Raw genomic sequence first — 18,097 nt, forward strand, 5'->3', positions numbered from 1 at the left:
AAAGTTATTTGGCCCTACAGGACAAAAGAGAAGATGGAGACAAGGGCAGAGAGGTATGATAGAAGAGAGAGCAGATTGGTGATAGGGGCAATTAGAGTGCTCGGTGTTTTGGGGTGGGGAGAGGGGACAAAAGGGGAGAAAATTTGGAACCCAAAATTTTGTGAAAATGAATGTTAAAAGTTAAGTAAATAAATAAATTTAAAAGAAACAGATTGATATTACTACATATTGACTTAAAAAACAACAATTTACTATTATCTGTATTGTATTTTAATTTATTTTGTTAAACATTTCCCAATTATATTTTCATCTGGTTAACGGAGTTTTGTTGGCTGCAAGTTTTGAGTTGCACATCTCTGATTTAGAGCTTTTTTTCATATGGCTACTTATAACTTGAATTTCTTCCTTTCAGAATTTCCTTTTTATGTAACGTTTTACCATTTATCAATTGAGAAATGGTTCTTATAAATTTGCCTCAATTCCCTGTATATCTTAGAAATGAAACTTTTGTCAGAGAAAGTGACTGTAAAGGATTTTTCCGAGTTTCTTTCTTTTCTTCTAATTCTAATGTTGTTTGTGCAAACAGTTTAATGTTATATAATTGAAATTATCCATTTTGCTTTCTATGAATTTCTCTGTCTCTTCTTTGGTCATGAATGCTTCCTCTTTCCAGAGATCACTTGGGTAATTTCTTCCACGCTTCACTGATTTGCTTATGACTCTTTATGTCTAAATTATGTACCCATTTCAAGCTTGTCAGTATGAGATGCTGCCCTGTAATTATTTTCTGCCAGTTTCAAGTTTTCCCAATGGTTTCTCTTGAATAGTGAGTTCTTGCCCCAGTGACTATGATATTTAGGGTTATCAAACACTAAGTTACTATGCTTATTTGCTTCTTTTATTGTGTACCTAATCTCTTCCACTGATTGGTCTATTTCTTACCCAGTACCAGGTTCTTTTGATTATTATGGTTTTCTTTCTTTTTGGACATAGTTTTTTTTAATTGATTTATTTGTTTTCAGTTTTCTACAATCACTTCCATAAATCTTAGGTTTTCTCCCTGTCTTCCCTCACTCCTTCCTCTCTCCTTCCCCAAGATGGCATGCAATCTTATATGGGTTCTACACATGCATTCTTACTAAATACATTTTCACCTTAGTCATGTTGCATAGAAGAATTAACATGGGAGGAACTATGAAAGAAACCAAAACAAAACATAACACAAGAGAAAATAGTCTGCTTCATTCTGCGATTCAGTTCCATAGTTTTTTCTCTGAACATGAAAGGCATTTTGCCTCAGGAGTCCATTGGGAGGTTTTTAGATCCTTGCATTGCTGTGAAAGACAAAGTCTACCAGAAAAATTCCTCACACACTCTGGTTGTTGCTATGTACAAAGTTCTTCTGGTTCTGCTCCTTTCACTCACCATCAGTTCATATAATACTTTCCAGGCCTCTCTGAAGTCTTCCTGTTCATCATTTCTTACAGCACAATAGAATTCCATTACATTCATATACCACAATTTATTTAGCCAATTCCCAATTGATGGGCATCCCCTTGATTTCCAGTTTTTGACCACCACAAAGAGTGCTGCTATAAATTTCTTTTTACGTGTGGGACCCTTTCCCATTTTTATGATCTCTTTGGGATACAGTCCTAGAAGCGATATTGCTGGGTCAAAGCGTATGCAGATTTTTGTAGCCCTTTGGGCAGAGTTCCAAATTGCTCTCCAGAATGGTTGGATTAGCTCACAGCTCCACCAACAATGAATTAGTGTTCCAACTCTCCCACATCCTCTCTAACATTTATCATCTTCCTGTTTTGTCGTGTTAGCCAATCTGATAGGTGTGATGTGGTACCTCAGAGTTGTTTTGATTTGCATCTCTCTAATCAATAGTGATTTAGAGCATTTTTCATATGACTATAGATATCTTTAATTTCTTCCTCTGAAAACTGCCTGTTTATGTCCTTTGACCATGTATCAGTTGAGGAATAACTTGTATTCTTGTACATTTGACTCAGTTCTCTATGTATTTTAGAAATGAGGCCTTTATCACAGACACGTTGCAGAAATTCTTTCCCAGTTTTCTGCATCTGTCTGAATCTTGGATGCATTGGGTTTGGTTGTGCAAAAACTTTTCAGTTTAATGTAATCAGAATTACCCATCTTGCCCTTCATAATGCTTTCTATCCCTTCTTTAGTCAAAAATTCTTCCCTTCTCCATAAATCTGATAAATACACTATTCCTTGCTCCACTAATTTGTTTATAGTTTCAATTTTTATATGTAGATCATGTACCCATTTGGAACTTATTCTTGTGTATGGTGTCAGGCATTTGTCTGTGCCTACTTTCCACCACACTGTTATCCAGTTTTCCTAGCAATTTTTGTCGAACAGTGAGCTCTTATCCCAGAAGCTGGGGTCCTTGGATTTATCAAACAATAGATTGCTATATTCATTGCCTACTGTGTCTTGAGTACCTAACCTATTCCACTTGTCTACCCTTCTGTTTCTTAGTCAGTACCAAATGGTTTTGATAATTGCTGCTTTATAATACAGTTTGAGATCTGGTAGAGCTCACTCTCCCTCACATTTCTTTTCATTAGTCCCCTTGATATTTCTGGACCTTTTGTTCTTATAGATGAATTTTGATATTCTTTTTTCTAGCCCTAGAAAATAATTATCTGATAGTTGGATTGGTATGGCACTAAATAAATTAATTTAGGTAGAATTGCCCTTTTTATTGTATTGGCTCAGCCTACCCACAAGCAACTGATGTTTTTCCACTTACTTAGATCTGACTTTATTTGTGCAAAAAGTGTCTTGTAATTGTATTCATATAGTCTCTGGGTTTGTTTTGACAGGTAGATTCCCAAATATTTTATATTATCTACCCTAGCTTTAAATGGGATTTCTCTTTCTATCTCTTGCTGTTGGACTTTATTACTGTTATGCAGAAATGCAGAAGATTTGCGTGGGTTTATTTTGTAACTTGCAACTTTACCAAAGTTATTTATTATTTCAAGTAGCTTTTTACTTGAATCTCTGGGATTCTCTAAGTATATCATCATATCATCTGTAAAGAGTGATAACTTAGTTTTTTCTTTGCCTATTCTAATTCCTTCAGTTTCTTTATCTTCTCTAATTGCTACAGCTAACATTTCTAGTACCATATTGAATAATAGTGGTGATAATGAACATCCTTGTTTCACCCCTGATCTTACTGGAAATGTATCTAGTTTATCTCTATTGCATATAATGCTTGCTGAAGGTTTTAGGTAGATACTGCTTATTATTTTATGGAAAGTTCCCTTTATTCCTATGCTCTCCAGGAATGGATTTTTAATAGGAATGGGTGTTTTATTTTGTCATGCTATATTATTTTCAAAGAAAATATAGCCAAGGGAATGTCATGTACTCTAACACTTAGGATTTGGATTATGGCCGTGGCCATACTAATCTTGTTATAAGTCAGCCTACTAACCCTGCAAACCAGAAAGTGAAGGAATAGAGCAAAAGAGAAGATCCCTTGTAACAGGGTCCCTATCTACTAGCATCTCTACCCCATCACTTGGCTAGTTTTCTTCCTGAAAGAAAGGGAAGCCTTCCTTGAGCCTTGATTGGTCGGGGGACCTATGTCTTGAGATGTTAATGTGAATTTCTGATTGTTAAGGCTTGCAGAGATTCCCAGACTTATTTGGCTTACAGCCCTCTTTTCAAAAACAAATTACCAGAAATTTATTTTCTTTAATCTTTTAATGGTTTGGGGGTTTTTTGTGGGTCTTTTTTTTTGAAATTTTTGTCATTTCAAACTATTACTGCCCCCTAGATTGTTCTAACACTCACCAGGGGGCTGTATCTCCCACTGTGGGCACCTGTGGCCTAGAGCATTAAGAAAAGCAGTCCATGAAGAGTTAGTGCCCTATTTAGTGCCCCTCAAAATTAATTTATGTCCCCCTGCTATATGAATCTATACATGCTTCTGCTAAGATTGGTTTCAGTGAAGGTCTATGTCAGCTTGAGCTATTGTCATATACCTGCTAAGTATCTTTTCTATGCCACTTTTAAGAAGTTTCTTATTTGTGAAATGTTAGATTGTCTGCAGGTAACTCATTTCTTTCCAGTCCTAATCTTGAACCACTGTACTTGCCTGAGTGAGACCTAGTCTAACAACATGCTTCTTTCTCTAATGTCACTAATAATTTGTCTGTACATATATAAAGCACATAAGTATTAAAGGGGTTAGGTGTCAGCTAGGTGGCACAGTGGCACTGTGGCTTAGAATCAGGAAGACTCATCTTCATGAGTTCAAATCTCTCCTCAGACACTTATAGCTGGGTGATCCTGGGCAAATCACTTAACTTCATTTTGCCTCTGTTCCTCATCTGTAAAATGAGCTGGAGAAGGAAATGGCAAACCACTCCAGTACCTTTGTCAAGAAAACCCCAAATGGTGTCATGAAGAGTCGGATATGACTGAAAACCAATGAACCACAAAAATCAAAGGGTTTAGCGTATGCCTAGAACAGATAGATGCATATCCAGTTGAAGAAAATATATTACAACTCAGACTTTTAAAAATTAAAGCTAAAAGAGGCAACCTGTTGTAATGGGGATAGATGAAATATTTCATGAGTCATTTGTATTAGGAGAAAATCATTTCGAGTGATTGATCGCTTTTATAGGAATGTCTAAGTACAATCAGACTCTGAGTTATGGAAAATACTTAGAAATGTCCCATCCATTACTTTAATTTTATTGCAATAATGTATTTTGTTGTTTTTGTGCTTAGTTCTGTAAGTATTAAGCATCTCCTATGTATATATGACTGTGATAAGCTGCAGAATGGAATGAAAAAGACATGTAAAATACTATTTTTACTCTTCAGGGGATTGTAGTTTAGTTGATTATGTATTCATTTTCATTTAATTCAACAAGCATTTATTAAAAATTGACTGTGTAAGGCATTGGGAATACAAAAATAAAAGTAAGATAGTTGCTACATTCAAGAACCTTACCTTCTGTTGGAAGAATACAGCATATACACTGATAAGTAATGTGAAGTAATTTGGGGGTAGGTGAGTGCATGTTGAGTATGTGAGTGGATAAAATTATAAACTCAGGGAATGCGGAATGGCCTTAGGTAGCATGTAACAGTTGATCCACTTTTTGAAAGGAGCAAAAAATTCCAACAGGTTGAAATAAGGAGGAAGTTTATCATAAGTAAGGGGATGGATAGTCTATGTAAAGGTATGGATATAAGAGAGGGATTGTCACATATAGGAAACAGCAAATAGGCCATTTGGCTTGAATGTAGATTGCATGAAGGATAGTAATGTGAAAGTATTCTAGTAACATGAACTCCAGCCAGATTGGGAAGACTTTTAAATTCCAAGCTGAGAAATTTGTATTTTGTTCTAGAGATAATAAGAAATAAATTGAGTCTTATGCATCATAGGATAGAAAACAAGAAGCCTATAATCATTCAACTAACCCAAGTTTATTGGACTTTTATAATGGTGATGCTAATTTAAAAATTTCATTGTGAGGGAATAAATAGCATTGAGATGTAATGTTGCAAAAACTTCTTTATTTCTATTTTACTAGTCTTGCTGTTCTTTTGTTTTCCCTTTCACATATATATATATATATATATATATATATATATATATATATATATATATATATATATATATATATATATATATATGGATTCTTTTGTGAATCTGAGAATCTAACTTATTGATTATTTTAGAATCTCTAAAATTTTTTTAAATTTTTTAAAATTGTTTTAAGTGGGGTGTTAGTATGATGTTCATTGTAAATAGAAACATTTTTCTTTTCTTTCTCATAAAAGTTATCAGTGAATAAGATTTAATATTTTAAAACGTTTTCCTTGCTAATTTATAGATGTATCTGTAAGAAGACGTCGAGAACAGATGGAATTAAGTAAACATAACTTTGATGAATTAAAACAACAAAATTTTTATCTAACCACTATAAATGAGACCCTCACCCATGAGCTTGAAGAAATCAAACAGAAAATGAAGGAATTATATTCAAAGCTTAAAGAAATGGAAAATGTGAAAGAATCTGAACCGAGTCCTAAAAGGAAAGGTGAGGGAAAACTGCATGAAAATTTTCAAAGGACTTTTTTTAAGGACCAAAAAAGCCTTAAATACCAATTACCTTTTCCATATAGACAAACTCAGATTTTTGTTACTTCTGTAGTTCAGTCATTCAGTAGTAGTTTTCTGTGAGTTATAGGAATATGGCTATACTAGACCCTGAAGGGATAAAAAAGAAAGATGATCATCTTTGCCCTTGAAGAGCTAAAATAGGAATACCTAATTCAATTTTATTTGATAGATTAATTTTTATCTCTTTAATGCTGCAAGTATGATAGCATGTGTTCTCATGATTCTTTGAAACTTTGTAGTATTTTTGATCTGGTTTATCATTGCTTTTTAGATACCAATTCTCTCACTGACAAGTCCCAGAACTACTGTTTTGTGTAGGGCTACTTACTATAGAACTGCATCATTGTGCCTTGAATTACTGAAGGGATGTTGCTAGTGAACAATTCAATAGAATTGCAGCATTTAACTTCTTTATCTTTGTATTTCTACTAGACTGCTATAAGATTTACATTTAATAAAGGTACTGTATATTGAATTAATGAATGAATGAGTGATTGAATTAAATGGATTTTTCCACCTGGATGTTCCATAGGCATCTCAAACTGAAGTGTCCAAAACAGGACTCATCTTTTCACAAAATCCTTTGCTCTCTTAAATTTTTCTGTTTCTTTTGAGGGTACTACAATTCTTCCAGCCACCAAACTTTGCAAACTCACTCTTATTTACTATTCTTTCCCTTCCTCCCCCCAAACCTTCAGTTGCCAAGTCTTAACAATTCTACACCATTAACATCCCTCTCATCTTTCTCTTCTTCATTCCAATGATCTCTACTGTTGTTCATCATGTCTAGCCTGGATTATTGCAACAATGTCTTTATTGGACCCTGCTTCCATTCTTTGCCCCTTCTAACCCACTATCTTCACAGCTGCCAAAATAATACTTCTAAAGCATACATCTTACTCGATCTCTTCCTTGCTTAAGAATCTACTTTAGCTCCCTGCTTCTCTTAGTTTAATATATAAATTCCTCAGCTTACATTTAAAATCCCTCCATAGCCTGACACCAAGTTACCTTTCTGTCATTATTTCATGTTATCACCCTTCTTTCATTTTTCATTTCAGTCAAACCGACCACTTTGCAGTTCCTCAAACTTACTGTACCATCTCCCACCTCTTTGCCTTTGTGTGGGCTATCTTACATACCTGGAATGTACTTCTCTGATCTGTCGTCTTTCCCTTAGATTCCTTAGCTTTCTTTAATTCTCCAATCATGTACTACTTTTTACAGGAAGCACTTTGTGTTCTGTCCATCCTTAACTTATGTTGCATTTATCTGTTTAAGTAAATGCTACCTATGTTTCAACTCTGTAGAGTCTTTTGCCTCTTTTTGTATTTTCATTGCTTAGCACAGTGCCTGGCACATAGTAGGTGGTTACTGAATATTTGTTGATTGAACAGAATGTAAGCTACTTAGAGGGCAACAGTTGTTTTTCTTTTTCCTTTGGTGCCTAGTGCCAAGCACAGGGCTTTGAACTTAATAGAGGCTTTAAAATACTTGCTGAATGAATGAAGATCAATAATTAAGATTGACTCTCACCTTACCTCAGACAGCAGTATAATGGTATGTCTATAAAGCTTAACTAAAATGCATAATGTGAACTGCAGGCTAGAAACTTAAGTGTCCTAATAAATTTTTTAAAATAATAATGAACAACTTTCTTCACAATTTCTGTTATCCATTGAGGATGTAGTAATCATTTAAATGAAAAAATGTGCCTATTCATTATTCTAAAAATTTATCATTGATGAAATTGGTGTCTTCTGGTTTTAAAAGTAACCAATATTTGAACCAAGAGAGTTTTTCTTTTAAGGACTTTAGTATTGCATAATCTATCCTTAAGTTATTATTTGAATTATAAACAATTCTGGCAGTTGTCAAACAATTGTAGGATTGTTGATGCAACAGGAAGCTATGTGATGCAGTAGATAGGGCACTAGGCCTGATTTCAGGAAGACTCATCTTCCTGAGTTGAAATATGTCCTCAGACACTTAGTAGTTGTGTGACGCTGGGTAAGTCACTTAACCCTGTTTGCCTGAGTTTGCTCATCCGTAAAATGAACTGGAGAAGGAAATGGCAAAACACTCTAGTATCTTTGCCAAGAAAACCCCAAATGGGGTCACAGAGAGTAAGATGTGACTGAAAAATGAGTGAACAGCAACAATTGATATGCAAAACTCAAGGGTTTAGCCAAGGGAAATAGAAAAATGAATTATCAGTGTAAATCTCACAAAAATATATTCTACTAAAATTTTAGTTTAAGTGTCAAAGATTTAGGAAAAAAGAAACTTTATTTGTATAGCATTGTGATTGTAAGAAACTAAGACTCAAAAAAGACTGGCGTATTTCTTTGGTTTGGATTCAGAGGTATTCTTTTAGATAAAAATGAAAAAGCCATTAGATGTAAACCTGAAAAACTAAACTAGTGCTTTTCAGGCCATTTAAAAATGTACTTTTCTATATAGAAGTTTATTTTCATACAGAAATTTTCCTAGAGCAGCTTGTGAAGTATGTCTACTATTGTTTTACAAAGTAGTTAATTTCTTTTTTATATTTAGATAGTTATTTGTTTTAAGATCTAAAAACCTAATGTTAACTGCATAGAGTGACAAAGTAGTGGCCAGGTTGCAAAACTCTTTTTCTTGATATAAAACTATAGTAGTTTCTTTTCCTCTGAATTTAAAACCATGTAGAAATATTTTCCACATGCTTAGTATTCCATTTAAGAAATATCACTATATTATAAAAAGTAGAGACAGATAGTATGTATTTAATATCTTTTAGTTCATAATGGAGTATAACTTTTTCTAAGAAAAATTTACTAAAACACTTTGTAACTTTTCACACACACAGATATTGCATCTTTTAGCTCTATATAATATGAGAAAAGAAGAGAATTTGGTATTCTGAACATTTTGGACTGCTCTGAACCTGTTTGTGATAGCATTCTATACTTTGTATATAACAATGTCTCTTTTTATTTTAATAGTTGATGTGGCTGAATTTCTTTCTCTAAGACAACAAGCCCAGGAACTGGTGGATGAAAATGATCACTTGAAAATGATGGTCTACCGTTTGAATGTAGAGCTAAGCCAATACCAGACTAAATTCAGGCGCTTATCCAAAGAAGAGGTAATGTTTTTTACTAAGAAAAATACAAGTCCATATATATTTTTACCATTCCCATTGGAGCCATAAGCAATTTTTACTTTTCGTTTTCTTTTGATACAAGAAGATGACAAATAATTACTAAGAGTACCTATTAGAACATTTAAATCACGAATTCTAGGGCAAGTGTTAATACACACACTACTTAATTAAGGTGATCTTTCTCTCACTTCCCTTAAGCCTGTTTTTGTTGAATTAGAATTTGTTTAGAAGTCCTTTGTATAAATACTGTATTTTCCAAGATATGTTAAGTTTGACCTTTTCAATTTTGTTAGAGAATTATTTAGGATTATAAAATCTAATTTCCTTATTTTCAAAATGATGACTCACACATACATAATTTCTTCAAAATAATAACTCCTCATTATATAACAACATATGATATTATTAGGGAATTGAAAAGGGATAGGAATAGAAACTAAACTTATGACTTTATTAGTACAGCAACATCAGAGTGTATTACTAGATTGTTGTTTGTCCTTCCTTCTCGATCAGGACCAGTAACATCATGACTGTGATATTTTGACTTGAGTGTGAATGGGATTTGAGTGAGGTAAAGTTAGGCAGTCATCAGTCTCAGTCTCACATCCAAAGTCATTGAAGTTCAATGGCAAGACAAAGGTCAAAATGACTGACAATGGCCCAGGACACAATGGGTGACCATGACCTTTTAAATTAAGGTCTTTCCCAGGCCTCAGTTTATTTGAGGCCACATTCATTCAGTGACTAAGGACTAGGTAGTATTATAGAAACCATCTAGTCCAACCTCCTCATTTTACATCCAGGGAAACAGAGGCCCAAGATCCTAAGTGGCTTACCTAAGGTCATATAAGCTTTCTAAATTTAGAGCTAGATGGGATCTCAGTGGTCATCTTGTTCAGCCTTTTCTTTTTTTGGATAAGGAAACTGAGGCCTTCCTTGGGGAGGCTGCTTGACTTGCCTAATATTACACAGAAAGTAAATATCAGAGGTAAGAGATAAAGAGAGATGTTCTGACTCTATAAAGTCACCGTAATACCTCTTCAGTCTTTTCCAATGTTCCCATTCCCTGGAATATCTTACCCTAACCCTTTCTCTTCTTTATCCACATTCCACTGATCCTCTGCAGTCCAACTCAAGTCCCACTGTAAAGCCTTTCTAACTACCTAACCCTCCTCTAATATAGTACAGGAATCATTTATTTATTTTTTTCATAGTTACCAATGATTTTATTGCATCTTTAATTACAAACCAGTTTTTTAAATTAAATTTTATTTATTTTCAGTGTTCTACAATCACTACCATATAACTTAGATTTTTTTCCCTCCCTTCCCCTCTTTCCCCCCATCTCCACCCTCCCTCCTCAAGATGGCATACAATTTTATGTAGGTTCTACACATGCATTCCCATTAAATACATTTTCACCATGATCATGTTGCATAGGAGAACTAAAGTGAATGGGAGAACTCATATAACAAATGAAAACGTGATACAAAAGAAAATGATCTGCTACATTCTGCAATTGAATTCCATAGTTCTTTCTCTGGATGTGGAAGGCATTTTGCCTTAAAATACCATTGGGAATTTTTTAAGTCCTTGCATTGCAATGAAGTTCTAAGTCTACCAGAAAAAGTCCTCACAGACTGTGGTTGTTGGTGTGTACAAAGTTCTCCTGTGTACAAAGTTCTCTGCTCTTTTCACTCACCGTCAGATCATATAAGTCTTTCCAGGCCTCTCTGTAGTCTTTCTGTTCATCATTTCTTATAACATAATAGTATTCCATTACATTCATATACCACAACTTGTTCAGCCATTCCCCAGTTGATGGGCATCCTTTTGAGTTCTAGTTTTTGGCCACCACAAACAGTGCTGCTATATTTTTTTTACATGTGGGACCCTTTCCCGTTATTATGATCTCTTGGGGATACGGTCCTAGAAACAGTATTGCTGGGTCAAAGGGTATGCAGATTTTTGTGGCCCTTTGGGCATAGTTCATAATTGCTCTCCAGAATGGTTGGATTAGTTCACAGCTATACCAACAATGAATTAGTGTTTCAACATTTTCCCCAACATTTATCATCTCCCTGTTTTGTCATGTTAGCCAATCTGATAGGTGTGATGTGGTACCTCAGAGTTGTTTTTATTTGCATCTCTCTAATCAATAGTGATTTAGAGCATTTTTCATATAACTGTAGATATCTTTCATTTCTTCCTCTGAAAACTGCCTGTTCATGTCCTTGACCATTTATGAATTGGGGAATGACTTGTTTTCTTGTAAATTTGACTCAGTTCTCTATATATTTTAGAAATGAGGCCTTTATCACAGACACTAGTTGCAGAAATTCTTTCCCAGTTTTCTGCATCCATCTGAATCTTGGTTGCATTGGATTTGGTTGTGCAAAAACTTTTCAGTTTAATGTAATCAAAATTATCCATTTTGCACTTAATAATGCTTTCTGTCTCTTGTTTAGTCAAAATTCTTCCCTTCTCCATAAATCTGATAATACACTATTCCTTGCTCCACTAATTTGTTTATAGTTTCAATTTTTATATGTAGATCATGTACCCATTTGGAACTTATTCTTGTGTATGGTGTCAGGCATTTGTCTGTGCCTACTTTCCACCACACTGTTATCCAGTTTTCCTAGCAATTTTTGTCGAACAGTGAGCTCTTATCCCAGAAGCTGGGGTCCTTGGATTTATCAAACAATAGATTGCTATATTCATTGCCTACTGTGTCTTGAGTACCTAACCTATTCCACTTGTCTACCCTTCTGTTTCTTAGTCAGTACCAAATGGTTTTGATAATTGCTGCTTTATAATACAGTTTGAGATCTGGTAGAGCTCACTCTCCCTCACATTTCTTTTCATTAGTCCCCTTGATATTTCTGGACCTTTTGTTCTTATAGATGAATTTTGATATTCTTTTTTCTAGCCCTAGAAAATAATTATCTGATAGTTGGATTGGTATGGCACTAAATAAATTAATTTAGGTAGAATTGCCCTTTTTATTATATTGTCTCAGCTCACCCACGAGCAACTGATGTTTTTCCACTTACTTACATCTGACTTTATTTGTGTGAAAAGTGTTTTGTAATTGTGTTCATGTAGTCCCTGGGTTTGTTTTGACAGGTAGACTCCCAAATATTTTATAGTGTCTATTGTAGCTTTAAATGGGATTTCTCTTTCTATCTCTTGCTTTGGCACTTTATAGAAATGCAGAAGATTTGTGTGGGTAGCAGGCATTTATTAAACACCTACTGTATGCAGACCACTTTGTTGGATATTATGGAGGAGACAAAATTTGGTAAAGACATTATCCCTTTCATCATAAAACTCCCAGTCTTGTAGAATGATAAGATACCAATAGAGAGAATTTTTTTAATTAAAAAAGTTTGAATTAACAAGCATTTAATTTTTTCCCTCCTACATCTCTTCCTCAGTAAAAAAAAAAGAAAGAAAATGGAAACAAAAACTTTTTATAATATACTTAGTCAAGGAAAACAAGTTTCCACATTGCCAGTACCCCAAATACATACATACATACACACACACACACACACACACACACACACACACACACATACATATATGGAGAGAGAGAGAGAGCAAGCAAGTGATCAAGCACTGGCCCTAGAATCAGGAGGACCTGAGTTTAAATCCAGTCTCACACACTTGACTATTTGTGGATTACCTTGCAAAAAGTAAAAAAAGCAACACCAGGTATGTATGTCTCATTCTTTGTATTGAGAGGAGGTACCTAAAATTATTTATTATCATTACTCTGACATCATGATTGGTCATTCTTTCTCTTTACTGACTCTCTCTGGTTTAGGTATCAAGAGCATATTTGTGTCCTAGAAGGAATTTGGTTGGATTCGTTATTATTTTTCCAAACATTTTATGTAGTATTAGAATTAATTATTATTTAAATATTTGGGAGAATTTGCTTGTAAATCCATCTGTAACTTTGGTGTTTTTCTTCAGTAATTCATTACAGCTTGTTTTACTTCTTTTTCCACAATGGCTTATTTAAGTATTGTATTTCCTGTTCTTTTAATCTGAGCAATTGATATTTTTACAAGTATTCATCCATTTCATTTATATTGTAAGTTTTATTGGCATATATTTGGGAAAAGTAGTTTCTTACAATTGTTTTTATTTCATCTTCATTGGTTGTGGAATCACTGTTTACATTTTTCATACTGGTTATTTGTTTTTCTTTTTTAAAAATTAAAGTTAGCCAGCAACATGTATCTTTCTTTTAAAAAGAAACAACTTTTACTTTTATTTATTAATTCAGTAATTTTTTACCTTAAATTTTATTAATCTCTCCTTTGATTTTCAGTATTTCCATTTTGGTGTTTAAAACAACTTGTTCATTTTCCAGTGTTTTTTTTTTTTTAATCGCATGCCCAGTATGTTGATCTGTTCTTTCTCTCGTTTTTTGTAAGTAATTACAGATAAATTTTCCTCTTAATATTACTTTAGCTGTATCTCAGAAATTTTCGTATGTGGTTTCATTGTTGTCATTATCTTTAATGAAGTTATTTATATATTTCTATCTTTTGTTCTTTGATCCACCCGTTTTTTAGGATTAAGTTATTTGTTTCCAATCAATTTTTAATCTTTGCTTCAAAGGCTTTTTATTGAATATTTTTTCTTGTGTTCAAAACTTATTTATTTATTTTTAGTTTCCACAATTCACCTCCATTTTTGAGTTCCAAATTTTCTCCCCATCCCTCCCCTAAGCCCACCCCAAGATGGCATGCAGTCTGATACAGGCTCTCTGTATATATTCACATTAAACATATTTTCACCTTAGTCATGTGGTAAAGAAAAATTAGAACCAATGGGAGAAACCACAAGAAAGAAGAAGTAAAAAAAAAAGAAAGAGCAAATAGTATACTTCAGTCTGCATTTAGACTCCATAATTCTTTTTCTGTTTATGGATAGCATTTTCCATGATGAGTCATTTGGAGTTGTCTTAAATCCTTGCATTGCTAAGCAGAGATAAGTCTACCAGAGTGAATCATCCCACAATGTTGCTGTGACTGTGTAAAATATTCTTCTGGTTCTGCTCACTTCGTTCAGCATTAGTTCATGTAACTCTTTCCAACTTTTTCTAAAGTCTGCTTGCTCATCATTTCTTATGGAATGGTATTCCATTACATTCATATAGTATAACTTGTTCAGCCATTCCCCAATTGATAGGCATCCCCTCATTTTCCAATTCTTGGCCACCAGAAAAAAAGAGCTGCTATAAATATTTTTGCATATGTGGGTTCTTTTTATTGTATTTTTGTCAGAAAAGGTTCCATTTAATATTTCTGCCTTTCTACATTTGTTTGTGAGGTTTCTGTGCATATTTTTGTGAAAGTGCCATGCGTAGCACTTTCAGTTACTATTCAGTGTTTCCCAGTGACCTATTATGTCTAACTTTTCTGTTCCATTTGGTGCACATGTTAAGAATTGCTATTGTTTGTGCCTTTTTACCAAAATGTAATTTCCCTGTTTATCTCTTTTAATTGCTTTTAATTGTTTGTTTTGCTTTTGCTTTGTGTGAGATCATGATTGCTTCCTCTTCCTTTTGTTTTTGTTTTTTTTTTTTTACCTCAGCTGGAGAAGCTTAATAGATTTGGCCCCTTATTTTAACTCTTGTGTCTATCTTTTTGTTTCAAATTATCTTTCTTCTAAGTAACACATTGTCATATTCTGGTTCTATTTTGTTCTTTGATCTTCTTTTTATGAGTAAATTCATCCCATTCACATTCATAGTTATGATTACTAACTACATATATCCTTCCATCTCATTCTCTTATCTTTTTCTTCTCTTTTTTTCCTCTGTCTCCTCTTTAAAAGTCTGTTTTTGTTTGTGGGGTGCTGGGGGTGGCTTAATTCTCTGCCCTGAGTATCCTTTGTAGGGAGAGGAGAAGCTTTAGCAATCATCCTTCCATTTGGTGCAACAGTCTTCCCCCTCTAATTTAATGGCTTTGAGTGTCATGTGTAGCATCTCTTTTGCCCTTTCTTATCATTCCCTCTTCCTCCTTGTTTTCACAAGTGTAGGAAAAATCAGCCTGTGCTGTTCCTCAAGGAGGAAGGGATAGGATGTAGGTTTGGGCAGAGGTACTGCTGTGGGGATCTTTAGAGCATACTAAATGACAATCTTAGAATGCCCGCTCTCAGTATTAAAGTTCTCTAGTGTTGATTCTTGGGACTTGCCCCTTATTCAAGGGGTTCTCTCTTCTTGTTGATTCAGTTCTAATTGGTCTGTATCTGGCATATAATTGTTTTCTTTGGAGTTCCCTTCTGAATATGAATCTCTATAAAAATCACAGGCTTCTCTACTATAGAGATTATAGTTAAAGTATATATTTCTATTAATTTCATAGACTTATTCCAGTATGTATGTACAAGTGTAGCACCAATGTGATACCCCCAGCAGCTGCTATGGATATGCATATATAATTCACAAAATATAAACTTTCTTCCTCAAAGATGAAACCAAAATATTTATTCAGATACCAGAAAGCCAGTTCCACCATGGTAACAACAAAGTGTGTTCACATTACCCATAAAGGGAGTATGGCCATCCCCAAGGCTTCGTAGGCCCATGTGACCTGCCTTGCGCTGCTCTGTAATCCCATATTTCTCTTTTTCTTTATTAAAAATCTCTCCTTCTTGGTGTCTAGATTTATGAACCCTCTTCTTCTTGAAGGTAAGTATCAGTAAAATGATTTGGAAATTTTATACCCGAAAGGTTAACCCTGGTAGACGTGGAAATGACAAATTTGTGATGTGTCCTTCTCAGAGCAACACAGTTGATGGTCAGAGATCCAGTCACCAGTAGCAAGCCACTAGCCAACTGCTTCAGGAAAACCACTTGCTTGCCCCTTTAGCAGCCAGTGAACATGAGGAGAATGGTGCCTGGGGTTATGCTAGCTTAAAGTCTCCTCACATACTGGCTGAAGGGCTTTTTTGCCGTAACTTAGCAGCCTTCTAGGCACATTCTCAGTAGGGTAACACCTAGGCATTTTGTGAATCTTTACCACACAGGTTCCTCCATTCTTATTACCACCAACTGGCTTTGAGATAGTAGCAGGCACCTCTCTTTCTTTTTCCTTTCAATCTGGGTTTTTGGTGCAGGGTATTTCTCTTGTACATGGCCCTCTGGTAATACCTTGCAGACCTGGAATACTTACCAATCCCTTGGGCCAGGACTGGGTTCCAACTGTAATGCTTTCGAGGCTTTTTCACCACCTTTTCAGCTACATCTTCCTTTTCTCCTTTTTTTCCTTTTTGACCTTCTTTTCCTTTAGTTCCTTTGGGGTTTTTTTGTCCACCATTTTGAGAGAAGGGAAAGAGCCAAAATATTTTTTCAGAAGCAAATTTGTGGACTCTAGGTTTGAGAGGCCTGTCTTAACATTTCTCTTCTTCACCAAACTGCCTGTTTCACCTCTGCTGAAATTACTTTGTATATATTTTATATTTATTTATACGTTTAACATGTTGTCCTCTCTATCCCCCTCACCCACAGAATGACATTCATTTAGGGCATTGTCAGCATAATTTTTAGTTTTGTACCTCCAGTGCTTAGTATAGGGCCTGACAATAGGAGGTATTTAATAAATGCTTTGTTAATGAAAGAATGAATTGCCTTTTCTGTCAAGCTCAGGTAAATATATCATAATGACTGTGATCCAGTTTTCCAGTTGACTTTGCACAGACCAGAAGACCTAGTGAGATACTGAAAAAGGAAACAATGTACTAGTACACTATGCAAGAATAGTTAGAAATACAGAAGCTTCTCGTACTTCCTGGGGCTACACATACCTCAGTTTGGGAAACCAGGCTTAGAGTCTCTCAATCCTTCATCGCACTTCTCCCCACCCCCCAGCCTCCAAGTTATCAGATCCCACAGGAAAATACTAGGGGAATTAGGGGGAAGGTCCCTTTGACTCAAAATCTTTGGAACTAGAAAAGGGAAAGGATTTGTATTGTAATATTGCCCCTTCCCCAACATATTCTCAATCCCATTCTTGCTCCTCTAGAGAAACCCATCTCCCACTATTGAGATCTGCCAGCTGCTCCAGGCCCAGAAATCATTTACCTTTCTGCAAGCTTCCTTGGTATTTATGGTCTTCATTTTCATCCCATAAGAAGAAAGTTGATAACCAAATAGGCTCTCAAAAAAGGAAAAAGAAATGGTAAAGAGAAAGAAAAGAATAGGAAATTTCAAGAATTATTTTGTATTAAAAAAAATATAAAGAGAAGACCCCCAAAAGGAAAATAAATGACTTGATATTGATGATTGCCTTAAGAAATAACCTGTAGGTGGGGTGGAGCCAACATGATGGAGTATGGACCTCCTAGAGCTCTTTCCCAAAACTCCTCAACAAACCTGTAAAAAAATGACTCTAAACAAATTCTAGAGCAGCAAAAGCCACAGAATGACAGACTGAAACAAATTTTTAGCCCAAGACAATCTGGAAGGTCAAAAGGAAAGGCCTGTCACACCAGGCCGGAAGTGGACTGCAGTTCAGCCTTGGCCATGCTGGCACAGTTGGAGCTGGAGCAGACCTTAGGGGACTGAGTCGCTGGTGGCTGCTGTGGTTTCTAGACTTTGCAACCAAGAAACACCAAAGAAAACTTCAAAGGTCAATGGGAAGGGTCTCTCACCTGGCTGAGAGGGGACCATGATCTGGCCCCCGCACTGGCTACAGCCCAGACCCTGACTCTAGGATGACAGCAGC

The 18,097-nt window shown here is 35.1% G+C and overlaps 1 protein-coding gene across 7 annotated transcripts in view; it reads left to right on the forward strand.

Moving 5' to 3' along the window:
• CEP89 (centrosomal protein 89) overlaps positions 1–18,097 on the forward strand; it is a 167,814-nt gene that overhangs the window by 50,851 nt on the left and 98,866 nt on the right. For 6 of the 7 annotated variants that reach the window (XR_011972134.1, XR_011972135.1, XM_072632049.1 and 3 more), the window contains 2 exons: positions 5,910–6,116; positions 9,187–9,329. Coding sequence is in view for 5 of the 7 variants with exons in the window: in XM_072632049.1 (XP_072488150.1) it covers positions 5,910–6,116; positions 9,187–9,329 (350 nt within the window). In the remaining 2 variants the exon portion in view is untranslated. The remainder of the gene's footprint in view (positions 1–5,909; positions 6,117–9,186; positions 9,330–18,097) is intronic. The other variant, XM_072632050.1, reaches the window with a different exon arrangement.

Source organism: Notamacropus eugenii, chromosome 1 (genome assembly GCF_028372415.1).
Source record: "Notamacropus eugenii isolate mMacEug1 chromosome 1, mMacEug1.pri_v2, whole genome shotgun sequence".
Lineage (NCBI taxonomy): Eukaryota > Metazoa > Chordata > Mammalia > Diprotodontia > Macropodidae > Notamacropus > Notamacropus eugenii.